The following is a 15,423-nucleotide window of genomic DNA, read 5'->3' on the forward strand; positions in this document are numbered from 1 at the left end:
CCGTATATGTATCAAGATACAGCTTTCCCTAAATGTCCAAGGTGTGATTGATTGATTGATTGATTTTTTTTGTATTGTGGTTACAAGAGTACCATATAGGCTATGGCACAAAATATCATATTGTCAACGATGTTTAAAATGTTTCCTTTTTTAGATTACAGATTCGTTTTACCTTACATATGAACATATCTAAAATGTAAATAAAATGTAAAAACGGGTTGTAATATGACTTCTTCTTACTACCTATTTCATCTTGTTATAAACTGCTGTAATGACTGGTCATCTCATCTATAAACCACTTTCCTAATTCCCTTTCATATGTTACATACTTTTACAGTAAATACATTTTTCTAGCTCAAAGATGAATTGGGTTCTGCTCAAATAAGACACGTGCACGGAAAACACCACCAGGTTTTGTTTTAATTCGCATACATGCACCTAACACATTCACCTTAGTGATTGTTTTTCCTCGTTTGTTCAGTTGTCGTCTCATCCTCTGTGACCAACATGCTACTCTCTGTGACTGGGGTGTGCGTCAGTTCCTCGTCTGGTCACTAGGGGGAGTTAGAGCGCCAGAAATCTTACGCTCCCATCACCGCCCCTGAGCTGCCGGCGGGACACAGAGACGGAATGGCAACAAACCAAGGTACTCTGACTAATGACTGACTTATCTCCGACGCGTAGAAGACTAGTTGGTGATATTTACACGCTCCTGTGCTTTAACAGAGGAACTTTCTTAAGAGACTCAATGACTTTATCTCCTTCACAGGAAAGTTCGGTTTGCGGGCGCTTGGCATCCACTATTTACGTTTCAAAGTCCTTGGCGAACGTGCTAGCTTTTGAAGCTGAGGCACATACTTCTGTGAGAGAAGAAGGTAGGAATGCTTTGTACTTTACATGAATCATCTCATTCCGTGATTAATTGGACGTGTCTAAGAATAAACGTTGTCCAACTTAGCTGCGTCAGACTGGGTATGTTTACTGTGTGTTTGCGTGCGTACGTGCGTGTGTGTGTGAGTGAGTGAGAGAGAGAGAGAGAGAGAGAGAGAGAGAGAGAGCACGCTATGGCAAAGAGGGCACCTGATAATTAGAGGTTGCTCAAACGGTTTGGGGACTTTAGCAGAACAGAAGTCGCTGCCAACATACACACCTGCAAAGCACTTGTTCGCCCGAGGCTTAAAAGACAGTCTTCATCACTGTCTGTGTGTTTCTGTGTCTGTATAGCCTATCTGTCACTCATCCCCGTACCACCACCACCACCCCCTCCCTCACACACACCGTGTTGAATGTGTGCTTTATGTGGTTGATGCCAGGTAGGTGTGTGTGGCTGGTGAGAGACTTCAGTTTATTCCAGTCTGAAACCTCCCAGTTTGTTTTAGATTAACTTCCAGGACGGTTGATTAAGCTCGGGAAAGCAAGGCAAATGAGCAAAGAATGCAGAAAATTTTCCAGTAGTAAGTAGACTGTGTGGAATTAGCCTCATGATCAGTAGATAGTTTTTTTTCTTCCTCCATCATCCATGAAGAAAAGCAGAAGCAGACATGAGTTTAAACTCAACATTCTGAACATATAGCTAAACACATATTTATATACCTACCCGTCATGCCAAAGAGAAGAAGCAATGAAAACTTTGTCTTTTTTTTCATGTTTCCTGCTCAGTATTTAGTGCCCAACTTTCTCACAAGGGCAGTTTTATGTGCAGGGAAAGAGGCATGGAAAAGAAGACCTTTCCTTTTGAGCTCACAGATTTGCAGTAATTACAGAATCACTTCCATATGTGGCTCTCTGGCTGCCTTCTCGCTGCCCCCACCACCCCTCTCTTCCCTCTCTCTTTCCTTTTCCCTCTTTCATTTGCATTCTCCCCTATTCCTTATTTTTTTCTGCTCTTTTTATTTTTTGGCTTCCCCTTATGCACTCTGAGCATTTTTCTTTGTGAAACCACAGCTTAAACAAAGTTTATGATAATCAGAACATCCTGGCATTTTTGGCAAAAGACTACGCTCTTTGGTGATTCAATTAGACCATGCTTGCCAAAAAAAGAGAGCGAGAGAGTGAATCTGTGAAGAAAATAGACATGGATGGGAGAGGGGAAATGTTGAAGAATATGGAAATATGAAAAAAGAATGGGAGCTCAGTGAAGAATTGGAGAGGCAGGAGTGCAGCATGAAGGAGGGAGCGGTGGAACAGAAAATGAGGCAGAGAGAAAAAGAGAGGGAGGGCTGGAGTAATGCTTTTTGACAGAGGTGGGTTCAAGATGGGTTCATGGTGACATCATGGCTGATTTTTGAGGAAAGTATAGACAGGAGAGCCGTTCACCTTTCATTGGACACACATGGCGGTCAACGGGCCCTTGCGCTCATGTGCAAGGGCCCGAGTGCGCCCCGATAAATGCACACAAACACACACGCACTCTTTTTTGTTTTTTTCCTCATCTCTTTTCCCCTTAGTTTCTTCTGCTGTGAATCAAAAAAAAAAGTTTTTGGCTCTTTTTCTCTCCCTCTTGCTCATTTTGTTTTTGGTAGAGGAGCACATTATGGCGTGTGCCCTTCAGTCCCTAACACATACATTTCTCCTTTGCCATGAGTAACTAATTTTCCTGTGCGTAGTACTCCTCTGTGTATTTTTTTTTTTTTTTTTTAACTTCAAGGCAGTTGGACTCTAAATGAGTGCACTTTGCCAGGCTGGATGAATGAGCTCCTTCATTTCACAGGATGTGTGTTTAAGTCTGTAACCAAGAAAGTGCAAGCAAGTGTATATTTGTATGTTGTGTGTGTGTGTGTGTGTGTGTGTGTGTGTGTGTGTGTGTGTGTGTGACTGTGTCCCTGCCTGTCTCAGTGTGGCAGCTAACTTTGTATGACATCAATCTGAATGTGGGGAAATAGTGATCTCATTACAGGCATCTTGTTACTGATTAAAACCTGCCGCCACAAGCACCAGCTCCCCGCACCCCTTCTCACATTGCCACCACCAATCTCATCAACCCCCTCTCCCTCCCATCATCCCTCTCTCCATCTTTTCTTCCCCTTCTTTTTTTTTCTATTTCACACCCCTTACTCTCACATTCGCTGTACCTCTTGGCTCCCTCTTCTCCTCCCCCTCGCTTTAACCCCTCTAACCTCACTTCCTCCCTCCTTTGCTCTCTTCATCATCCCCCCTTTTACTCCTTCCTCTCTGCATTTATTTTATGCTATTCCTCTGCCAACCAGCCCCAGGCCTCTCCTCCGTAGCCTGCATGAATGCAAATACGACGAATCCAAAGTGGAAACACACGACCGAGTACGATGATTTCATGAATATTTCATATCTTCATAAACACACCCAGAGATGCTGCAGAGCTTGGTGAAACGACAATGCCTGCGTTAGGCTGCTGATTTCATGTGAGGAGCAGCCTCTGTGTGGTTTTTCGACTTTTTGTCAGAGCACACTGTGTTAGGATTGATGTCAGGGCAGTGCGTTATGATGTCACAGGCTGGAGTTAATGATACGAGAACAGAGAGAGGGGGTGAGAGGCCGTGTTTCCAGCGGTGCCCTGAGAGAGAGATAGCACTCTGATCTATCTTCATTATCCCCCCACTCTGCAGCCTCCCAGACACAATGATCATAAATCTCTGCCTGGAGCACACTTTACTGACACTGAAACACAAACACTAGTAACCTCTAACCTTTTCGTTGCTACTGCCTACACATCCACACACACACACATCCACAGCAATACTCACAAGTGCATGTACCCAAATCCTGAGTACACCCCCTGCTCAAGCTCACTGTCATAATTTAATGCACTGCATGCCCCGCACACTGACACGCGACTCCCATCACTGCACATTCTGACACAAATGCATAATCTCAGTCAGCCTAATGTCATCACACTGACTTTAATTTCACTCTTTAAAGTTCCTATCCCCTTAATGAATAACATAAAGTACGTTTTTGTAGCGCCCTATGGCTGTGTTTACGTACATGTTTCATTTTACTCAATTGCTGATTTAGTAGTGTTATGCAAACATTTAAAGGATTTCGATTGGCCGAAGTGGCTCCATAAGCAGCCCATAAATCAAATGTAAATGAGATAAGGATCAGCTGAAGTGTTTTTTGCAGTGTGGCTTAGATCTGAGCTTCCTGAATATAAGGATTCTGCAAAAATGGCAACAGCGCCTCTCACTGCTTAGCCATTCATTCACCCTGATTAGGAACAAGCAAATGCACATGGAAAAATGTATGAAGGAACATTTCAGTCGGCCTCTTTAGACCGTATGTGGCTGTAAAGATGGGAAGCTCACAGCAAAAATAGGACATAGCCTGAGTAAGATTTTTTTTTTATTATTTTTTTTATTATGGCTTGACTTTATCCTGGAGGATATTGCGTCAGTGTATTTGGGGATAAGATCTCAGCATGTATCCGGCCAGTTACTGTGATTTACAAACAAAATAAGGAGAAGTTATAGCAGGTTTTATTGCAGGTACCTGGGAGGAACAAACTAAAAATTCTAGCTGTCTCATTTGTTGGCGATTCTTCCTCGGACTGTAATGTTGGCAGAATGTGTAGGGATGAAATGCCAATAATCCTTGAGGGTATCGCTTTTGATGAAGTTTTAGAATAAATAGTGAATGAATAGTTTGGTTATTTTGAAGAAGTTTCCATGCACTATTTGTTTTATTAGAAATACATAAGACTAGTTTTTTTTTTAATTGTCAAAAGCTAGTCGTGTTTACACCGACTTCTTTTGTTATACTTAAGAAAGTGAAGTTTACCTCTGCTGTGCTTCAAAGGTAAAAGTGCCCGTTGAGGTGCACCTTCTCCTCCCAGTTCTGAGGTTTGAGGTGCTCCTCATAACCAAAACAACTTGAGAAACATTGCATTCAGAAAAGCAGGGCACACACCCAGAACCACAAACACATAAACACAGATCTGAAACATATGATCTCATATGGAGAGAGGGGCACGCTTAGGGGCACACCCAAATCTGTTGCTGCTGCTGCACAGCTTTGCCATCTAACAGGGGACTTCCCTGCAGCTGTGTGACACTATAAGTTTCTCGAGTGGTTAAGGTAGAGAAACCCCCCCCCCCCCCAAAAAAAACCCAAAAAACAAAACAAAAACAATATCTTTACATAAATATTCCTAACTGCATGACGTTAAAATATAATGGTAGCATGTTGACAGATGTTAGGCATACTGAAACATGTTCAGCCTTACGTGGCTTGAAATGTCTTAATATCTAATTATTAATGTCCAAAACCTCCTTCACTAGTTTCACAAAGTTTGTCACAGAAACATTACAAGCAATAAAACACAAACATCAGTAACACAAGTACAGCACCTTCACTACATTCCTTTAAAAGCAGACAGATGGGGCAAAAGTACTTTAAGGCTTATTCCATAAATTGATCACACAGGGAATTAATGAGTGGATGAAGCTATTTAGACTCTTCCTGAAAAACAAAGCTATCTGCTTGCCATTTCAAAAGGCATCTGTGTTAGATGAAAACATTCTATTCTGAGTTGTACTCAAACATCCTCTCCTATTAAACCCTGCATTTATTGATTAAAACCGAATGAAATGAGATCACGACATGGCTCTGCTTTTGGACATGCACAAGCAGTTTGTAGGTAAAGCAACCCCTTTAGCCAAGAAGACTATGGAGAGAAAAAGAATTCACCCGAGAGACAAAGAAGGGAGAGAGAATTAAAAACAGAAACTTAAGCTCTCTGGGCCTTTTCCTTCCCTCCAGGCATTTTGTGGCTTGTGAAAAAATGTGCTGTATATTTGAAGTGTTGGGTCACGTGACAAAGGAAGGCTTTATGAATCAGAGTGTATAATTATTTCTAACTGAGCGAGAGAGTGAGTGTGCGCCTGTGTTTGGGGAGTGAAGGAGTGATTTTAAAAGGTAGAGACTGTGAGAGGAGGAGGAGGAGGAGAGAGAGAGAGAGAGAGTGGAAGAGGGAGAGAGAGAGAGAGAGAGAGACGGCGGCTCACTGCTACTCTGTCTTTGCTGTCAGAAGGACTCTGATGAACAAACACACATCTTTTCTGCTTTCACCCTGACTAGCTCCACTCATCACACTGCCTCGTCAAGATCTTCATCCATCCGTCTGCTTCATCGACACATCAGCCGGTGAGTAAATTGAACTTAAAACATTTAAAATCACAACTTTAGTCTTTGTTTGTCTTCCTTCTTCTTATCCTCCCTCTGTTGACAGAGAGAGAGACTGCAGTTCTTGGGAACGGGTCGACACTTTTAATTGAAGACAGAGACCGAGTGTGCAAAACACTTGAGAGGCTTTGAGACAATTAATCATTGTTTTCCCCAAATCTGTGCAGATTTCCATGTGTAAACACTCAAATGTCCTAACACACATGTTTGTTTGCATGCAGTGTTTTAGTTACCTAGTTTGTTTCTACTTTATAAGCGTGAGAGTGACACTGAGTTTATAGGAAAACATACTTGAGCAGTGTTTGTGCCTGCATGACTCTGTGTGCACATATGTGCCTATTAGCGAGTGTTACCCAGTGCCTGTGGAGCTCTTTATTATTAGCATATGTGTGTCTGTGTGTGTGCTTTTGTGTGTGTACACGCTCCCATGTGTTTGATGTGTATTCACCAGAGGAGTCACCAGTCCTTGACCTGATTTCTTTTTTATAACCAACATATGAACACTTGGAATGGAGCAGCATTGTTTTCAACCTTTTAAACAGCACAGGCTGATTCCCGTGGAGTGAGGTGTGTCTGAAACTCGGCTCTGAGTTTACATGGAAGTTGATTCGTCGTGTTCCCGTAGTTAGCAGCGTGTCAGTAAAGATTATTTATTGATGCTGGCATTTGTGCAAGGTTAACAGGTTCCACTTGTTACAGCCATGTGTAACACAGTGTGTTTAGCGCTGTGTGATTTGGATATCAGATGAAGATCAGGGGGCCTGATGTCAGAGTGGAGCTTTGGTTTATTGCTCCAGTGCTGACTGGTCTGTAGGTAAACCTCTGCAGCTGGACCGGCTTGGCTTTGCACCTGCTGTGTTTTCCCTTTGGGGGTTTGACATAAGTGTGAGGGACAGTTTGATTGAAGTAAAATGAAAAAAACACCCAGACGGCCGAGAGAACGCTCCCTGCTTCAAGGCTAGTGATATCTGTGTCAGCGCTCTTCTGTCATCTGCTCCATCGGTCTGACTCTGAGTCGGTGACATCTGGAGCGAAAGAAACAGAGCTCATCTAATGAAACGGAGCAAAATCACAGCGCTAGCCCCCTGTGTAGCACCATCCTAGGGTCTTTTTTTCAGGGAATTGCCGTCCACACAGAGCAGCTTTACCTTCATGGTGTGCAGTCACAGCATTGTGCTTGTCTTCAGTGACATGTTGGAATTGATTCTTATCTGTGTGTGCTGTTGTACACTCCAGATGTTGCTGTAACTCATCATCACAAGTTAGCTTTGTTGTCCTCACCTCAAACATTCCCCGCTCTTTCTTTGTTGTAAATATTTACTTTTAAAGCATCAGATTATTATATAAACTTTAGTCAATGCTCACAAACTGTTCTAGGTATCTGTGCTTATAAGCACAAGTATCCTGGAAAAACTTTGAATGCATTTTTCTTCAATCAAACAGCCTGTTAAGAGGCAGATTTTCCATTATAAGTCAGGTGTGGATTAAATGGTTTACTTTTTCATAGAAACAGAAGAAAGACATGGAAATGATAATAAATTCAATATTTCCAGTTAAACTATCAAAGTTTTCAAAGCGCTCAGAAAATGTCTAGTATATATTTTTTCCGATTGGGTTGTAAGGAACATAACAAAATTGAAAAACCTGGTGTGTTTTTTGTGATTATACTTTCTCAGGTACGAGATAAATCTGAGGATTTGGGGAAAACACTGAATCAACAGTTGACCCATAAAAGCTTATGTATTGCAAAATCTGCCAACAGTCTTCCTTTGTGACACGACTTTGAGCTGTAAATCTGGGAGTTGTTGATACCTGTCTTTTCTGGAATTTCTATAGCAATTAAGGCCAAGTGGTAGGGAGGGGTTAGACAGGTGGTTTTAGGGGAATCGAGGGGCTCTCTGCTACCACACTATAATTAACAAGGAAACTATCTGCAAACTATTTCCTATGTCTATTTTTGCAGGTGTGCAGCTCTGATTGTGAGGATTTACATTTACAGGCAGCGTCCAAGCCCTCATTAAAAGATCTTCTGGCACAGAGTTTAACTTATGTGAATGTGTGTTGTTTTCTGCTTGGGTGTGTGTGTGTGTGTGTGTGTGTGTGTGTGTGTGTGTGTGTGTGTGGAGGGGTGTGTGGGTGTGTGTTTGGGCCTGCTTGTGTCTGAGTGTTGCTTTGACTCCTGAGGCTGAAAGTGGTGTTGTTGAAACCATCCATTATGCTACTCTTCATACAGAGCAAGGATTGTTTTCTCTCTGAGCTGAAGAAGAGAAACACCTTCATTGCTCCTTGTGTGGATCTTCACTTAGGTATTCCAAATAGAGACACATTAGAAGCATCAACTTTACCTTTAACTTCTTGAAGAGTAAAGCGCACACTTCTGCCATCTGGATATTTCTATTGCTTTATTTCCTGCCGCTCTCTGACTCACTTTATTTCTCTTTTTTCCCCCACCATCGTCTGTCTTTGCCCTTTCCTGTTGCGCTGTGTTTTCTTGTTTTGCTGGACCCTCTGCTGAAGTCTCCATGTTGAGTACTCCAAAGAGCTCCACAACATCATGGAAACAGCGATCTGTAAGGATGACTTCATCATGTCACAAAGTGCTTTATGTCTCGCTCTGAGTGAGTTCTCACTCTTTCCATACTACTCTCCTTCAACACTGTGAGTCAACACAGCTTGTTTTTGGACATGTCGTCTAAGCAGGGAGTAGAAACAGATTTAGGATTTTATGTCAGACGATTTAATAATACCTAAACAAGGATTGCACAATGCCACTCCCCGGTGGCACTCATGAAAAACAATACCTTTTTAAGTGACAAATGATTACACAGAGGTGCTACTCTGCATTGTTGCTGTAAGCAAATACGTGTTTGTGTGATGCCAAGAGCAGGCAGATGTCAAACAAGTTTGTGGCGGAGGAATGCGGGTTTGTTTGGAGACACTGGAGCGTCTGTCACTAGGTGTCTCTTTCAGAGCCATTAGCCCGCCGCTTGTTGAAAGACTGGGAGCTGTCAGCTTTGCATCAGATAATAGTGTTGAGGATATTGTTGTCACAGGCAAAATACTGCTGACGCCAGCACTCAGATCAGATAACACTCTGATCCTGATTTAATATGAACCTTTTTATTTAGTCTGTCACAGCTCTGAGTTGTTGATTGTTCTGTGTTGGCATATTAACAAGTCATGATGACAATAAATATTCATTCTGCCCCAAGCGGTTTATAAAAGCCAGTCTGTCAACCCAGTGAGGACACACGGTCTGTTAAATTATTGTGTAACTGCTGTCGTAGTAGGACTTCACCCATGACCCGAAACCTAAACTGCCTGCTTCAAGTCATTTCCTTTACAAACTTACTGAACATAAATCACTCTATGATGTTGACAATTGGAGGACAGTGCCTGGAAGACATGAACAACTTTCTGTCAGGAAAAAAAATAAAAAAAACAGGAGTGGGCAAGTCAGAGGTGGAAAAAGAGTGAGAGGACTGCCAAGCTTTCCTCGCCAGGATACATGGTACAGTTCATTTATCTGGAGGCTGTGTGTGAATTTACATTCAATCCTTCCTGAGTAGGTTTTGACTTGCTGCTCTGCCTCGACTGATTGACGCATATTTTTATTTAACCTTGCAGAGAATTTTCAAAAACGGCATATTGTGGCCCACTGGGTTGTTGAAGGAACCCAGAAGATAATGAAAGGAGAAAAGCCACTCAATCTTAGAAGTGAAAAAATAAAAATGTATATTTATAAATCGTTTCCACATAAGTAAAAGAGGGAGGAGAGTTACGGGATTCTTTCCTCAAAGGCAAAAATCCACCAAGACAAACAAAAAAATTACAACTCAGTTTAACATCAAATACAGTAATGTAGCTTTTTGTTTCCCACCTATAAGAAACCTCCTATTAACAAACAGCTATGACTCTTGCTCATATGCGCTGAGTAATCACCTGTGGTTTCATGTGCTGACTAAAAAAAACACTCTCTGCCTCTCTTGGTTGTGTGGTGCAAAGCTTCCTGAGATGCCGTGATTTATTTGTTATGTTTGAGTGCAGTTCTTGTTGCCTGAGGGGCCTGACTCCGACACAACGGTTAAGGCACAATTGTTGTGTTGCTCACAGAGGATTTGATACCCTTTGTTTGGCAGACATTCAATCTGTGGGAACTGTTCTCTCCCTCTCTCTTTGTCTTTCTTAAACTCTTGCATGATGCTCCGTCTTTGTGTCGAAATACAAACTCTTCAACAAACAGGACAATCCCATTCTCTGTAAGCGTGCCTCTTCTTGTAAGCTGTCTCCAAATTGTCTGTTTGATTGATTTCATTTCATTCGCTACACGCCGTACTGTACCGATAAAATCAATGGATTATCTCGAGTGTAACCAATGAGTCTGCGTTAACACATAGAGCTACAGTGAGGTCTGAAGCCACACTATTTACCGACACATTCAGAGTAAATTTAAACTTCTGCAGTGCACCTCTCAGGGAATGATGGAAAGTCCCAGCAGCAGCCATGAACCCACCCATGGCCAGCCCCGGTGCTCTTCGCCTGCCTCGCCGCCTGCTGCCTCCTGTGTGCCCCCCAGGCTCAGGGGAAGTGGGGAGGCCCTCCATGCCCATTTGGCCCTGGCTAACAGGGGATGAGGTCACTCACAAATTCCCCTTATCCCCTTATAGCCCCAGACGGGCTGGCGAAGTGAGCCTACCACAGGACCCGACATAAAACATAAATGGGTCTGTAAAAAGCTGCTGGGCTGATGTGACTCATTAAAAAACACTGGCGCCAACTATTTTATTAATTCATTATTGTGTTTGGGGAGAGTAAAGTAACTGGGCTCTTTTTTAAAAAAAAAGACTGTGTCTCTGTCTTTTCTCTGTAGGTCTTACTTTCTTTTTTTTTTTTTCTTTCTTCCAAAGTTTCATGTGCGAACAAGCAGTGGCACTTTGGTTTATTTTTCCTAGAAAGGATTCTGCGCTTCTGGCTTAAAGCTCATTTAGAGCTTAATTTTTGGATGAATATACTTTTGTTTCCTCTTGTGGGAATACAAAAGTCACATGCCTACAGTCCTACTCTCCGCCATGAGCCTTCTTTTTTTTCTCACACATCTTCATTTCTTTATCCGCCTCTCTTCTCCCAGCACTCGCAGACAGATTGCGCTGCCTTTATGGGGCCTGCTTTGAGTTCATGAGGCAGATACCCAAACGGGCTTAACACTCGCCAAGAACATACTCAAAACACACATGCACATACACACTGACACACACTCACATAAACATACTGTGCGCCTGTGCGTTGCTGGCAGTTTTGTTTTTCCAGTCTCTACCTCTTCTCCCATTAGGCCGACTGTGAAATCTTTTGTGATGTTTTTGTGTGTTAGCCACTCAGTGGAACCACTGCACAGGGTCATGGTACAAGTTGTATAAGCAGTAGAGGGATGGAGACGGGGTGCTAGTGGGGGTAGGGGCGGGTGTGGGGTTGTGGGGATTGGATATAAGGACATGATTATAGTGAGGAGATGTGGGGTGGTTCGGAAAAGAAAATCAAAGGTAGTTTAGATGAGGGATATACTGAAAAGAGGAATGGAAAAAAGGCAAGAAAGAAAGAAGGAAAGAAAAAGAAAGATGGCAATGTAGCTGCGTTGGCAGGATGGGGGTGGGTGCCTATCGGCCGCTGCTCCTTCCTGAAACGTGGCCACCCGAGCCTGCCTGGGCCCTGGAAGCACATGTGGAACAGTTTACTGTAATGGAACTCTAAATTAGTGGTGGTTTGAAGCTGCCTGCAGCAGTAGGGTGTAATTAACTGGCTCTGTTGAAAGAGAAAGAGCCAGAAAGAGAGTCAGGGAGGGAGCTGGAGCTCTGGAAAAGGCAATGGGTGAGAGGTGTGTGTGTGTGTGTGTGTGTGTGTGTGTGTGTGTGTGTGTGTGTGTGTGTGTGTGTGTGTGTGTGTGTGCGTGCGTGCGTGTGTGTTAGTGTGTGCTCTCACACATGTTAAGTATTTTTTTTCAGTGTTTGATTGCATGTGTTTCAGACTGTGTGCATATGTGTGCGTCTTGGAAAGCACTCCCTCATTTTCCCGGGCACGGCGCCACGTCTTAGTGCCCCCCAGTGCCCGGACCCTGTCACTGTTCCTCTGTGCGCTCTCAGCTCAGTTCAGCAGTTCACTGGTTCAGCCTTAGATCTTTTTTTTTTTTCTCCTCCCCTCTTTTCTTTGTTTATACCGAATTCATTACCAAGATTTTTCCCCTGTCTTTTCTCCCAGATTCACAAGCCACAGCAGTTCCAAATTCCTTGGCTCTGCTCTTTTTCAAAGCCACATTTAAAAAACAAGATGATCACACCACCCACTCATGCACTTGGGAAGCGAAAGGCAAAGAAAACATAAAAATAAAGAAAATGGGAGGCTTGAGCAGATTCCCCCCCCACCCCCCCTTCTATTAACATTGGGGCATAAGTACAGCCTTGTCCACACTTGAGCCTGACTTGTCTTTTGCCTACTGTGTGGAGTCAAAGTGACGAGCAGGCTACAGGAGGTTGGAGCTAAAATGACTCTGTGGGATTGCAGCCTGACCTCAAGAAGATAGTTGGAAGTGACAGCGGCAGTTAGCAATCAGTGGATCTCATTTTCCCTACCATTGACCCTCCCCCCATTCGTCTCCCTTCTTCATGCCTCGGACCCTGTGTCTGGGCCTCTGGTCCTGGGGAAAGCGGCAGAGAGGCAGGCTGCTGTGCTAGGCTGGCAGCAGGAACAGAGGAGCTCTTTATAGTAGAGTTCTGGTGATTTAAATCATATGGCATAGCCTGGAATCACTGTAGAAGTCTGGAAGCTCTTCAAAACTGCAGGAACAAGAGCGCTCTCTCTCTTTTTTCTCTCTCACTCTCTCTCCCCTCCCTCCCTCGCTCGTCCCTGTTATAACTTTTTCCAAACTTCTTTCTTATTTTCTTTTCCCTTCGCCAGGTCCCAGTTTTTCAGATTTTTTTTTTTCTCTCTCACAGCAAAAGTATTTTCTTTTTCTTTCACATCTTTGTCTGTTTTGGTTCTCGCCATCCTTCCCTTTACTTCCTCTGTCCTTCCTGTAATGTCATACCTGTTGCTATGAAGTTTGAACATCCATCTTGCATTAATACTGTGGATAAACTATTCTCCTTCCCATGGTGCAGATGATTCAGGGTTTCAGAGTTGATCTGAGGTGAAATGTTTCGTGGAATCTCAACACAAACCACTGACTGTATCATCATGTTCATGCCAATAAGAAACACTCGTGCTCGTGTTGTATGTGGTGAATTTATTAGTGAGAAATAACACAGTTCTCTGCCTTCTCTTCCTCAGATAATTGGATCTGATGACTCTTCCAAAGTGGAGTGAGACAATTGATCAGTAAACCATAGTCCACATCGGCGCTCGTCATTTCCCCACATCCCGAGAGTCGGAGGAAGGTCACAGATTTCAACTTTTCTGGGGATTTTCTTGGAGCCTTTACGTTCATCTAGTGGCCTGCTACGGACCCCTGGGTGTGCTCCCTCACCATGGCAACCAACAGGGAACAGCAGGTGGGTCATATGACTGGCTTCCCACCTGCTGTCTATCCCTTCGCCTTCAACTCCATGAGAAGCCACTCCCCTTTTGACCTGCTGGCTAACACCAGCCTGTTTGGGAGATTTGGTGCTGACCTGCCTAAAGAGATGGCCGCTCTCTGTAAGTCATGTCCATTACTATGTGTATGTTTGACTTTCCCTTCCGTTCGTGTATATTTTTTTCCAGTATGATTCTAACTACCTAAACAGCTCCTTACTTTCACTTAAGTCAATGTACAATCAATTTTGGACGTGCGCTGGAAAAAAGGAAAATACGGTGATTTAAATTGCACTTCATTATGTGTAATTTTGTGGAAATGGAAAACGTCAGGGTCTGTTTGTGATATAGGATGAGTGGTTTGAAAAAAAAAAAATCCCCCAAAGAGCCTGTGAGGAAAAAAGTCCACTTTCATCAGTACAATGATTACTCTGCTCCTGTGGTTTCCTTATAGATGCTTGAAGATGGTGTGGTTGTTACCACAAACTCTGGCTCTGGCTCAGTTGTGTGTCTGTGTTTATATATATATGTGTGTGTGTGTGTGTGTGTGTGTGTGTGTGTGTGTGTGTGTGTGTGTGTGTGTGTGTGTGTGTGTGTGTGTGTGTGGCCTCTCATGGCGCTTTAGTGAGGCAGGCAGGCCACAAGTCTGCAATTAGAGACAAAACAACATTCTTTCGATGTGAGGTGGTGAGTGCTTCAACAAATACTTGAATATTAGTTCCGTTTCAACTCAAAGGCTTGTGTTACTTTTTTTTTTATTAAAAATGAGCACACTTACAATTTAACATTTTGTGAAAAGCGAGGGTAATTGTGGGTAAAAATCAAACAACCAGACGGCAACATCGTGCTCCAGTGGTTTCAGATAGATAGATTCAAGTTTTAGGCCTCACCACAGAGGGCACTGTTGTATGGTTTAGCATGAGGATAAAATCATGCATGGAGCACAGAGCACAAAGACGAGATGTTGGCAATCAGAGTGTTTTTCTGTCATGGAAAACCGGCAAGATTACACACACACACATACTGCCGACATACATTACTCATTGTTCAAAACACCTGCTAGCTTAAAACTGTTTCTTAATCACTGACAGGATTCTATGTCAGGGAGAAGGATCTTTGTTTGCTGCATAATTATCCGTTGAGGATGTCAGAGTGAGAGAAAAGAAGGGTTGAGGTTGGGATATAAGGTAAAGGTATGCCGCAGTTATGTGAAATCTTATCTGGGTGCAGTGCTAAAGAGGTGGCAGGTGGCGGTGGGTGGTACTAGTAGGTGGTGGAGGCTATAATGGGTGTGGGTGGCAACAGCTGAGTGCAGAGCCCTGCGAAGAAGTCCCCCCTGTTTGTGTGTGCAGTCCCCCCCCTCCTCCCTCTCTTCTCTACCACAGCATGCCTGAGCACCTCTTCAGCCTTTCAGCCGTCAATCACTACTTCACCACCACCCCCGCCTCCCTCCTTCCTGCTGCTGCCCACCTAATCCTCAAGGTATTTTCATAGAGCAGAGCGAGCAAGAGAGGGAGAGAGAGAGAGAGAGAGAGCACCTGGGGGTAATGTCTTAGTGTGGTGGAATCCAAGAACACACCCTGTTAGGAAAACACACAGATACACAAGAGCAAACACACCACCAGAGACACTCTTCCCACTCTCTCTCTCTCTCTCTCTCTCTCTCTCTCTCGCTCTCTCTTGCTCTCTCTCTCTCACACACAGAGC

At 43.5% G+C, this 15,423-nt stretch overlaps 1 protein-coding gene across 2 annotated transcripts in view; it reads left to right on the forward strand.

Moving 5' to 3' along the window:
• Positions 1-630: 630 nt before the first annotated feature.
• rarga (retinoic acid receptor gamma a) overlaps positions 631-15,423 on the forward strand; it is a 43,324-nt gene continuing 28,531 nt past the window's right edge. Inside the window, exons 1-4 of one of the 2 annotated variants that reach the window (XM_061058745.1) lie at positions 631-646; positions 770-875; positions 6,052-6,117; positions 13,474-13,839. In XM_061058745.1, coding sequence (XP_060914728.1) covers positions 13,671-13,839 — 169 coding nt within the window. In that variant the 5' untranslated portion in view covers positions 631-646; positions 770-875; positions 6,052-6,117; positions 13,474-13,670. Of the gene's footprint in view, positions 647-769; positions 876-5,870; positions 6,118-13,473; positions 13,840-15,423 lie in introns of those variants that run through there. The other variant, XM_061058744.1, reaches the window with a different exon arrangement.

Source organism: Labrus mixtus, chromosome 15 (genome assembly GCF_963584025.1).
Source record: "Labrus mixtus chromosome 15, fLabMix1.1, whole genome shotgun sequence".
Lineage (NCBI taxonomy): Eukaryota > Metazoa > Chordata > Actinopteri > Labriformes > Labridae > Labrus > Labrus mixtus.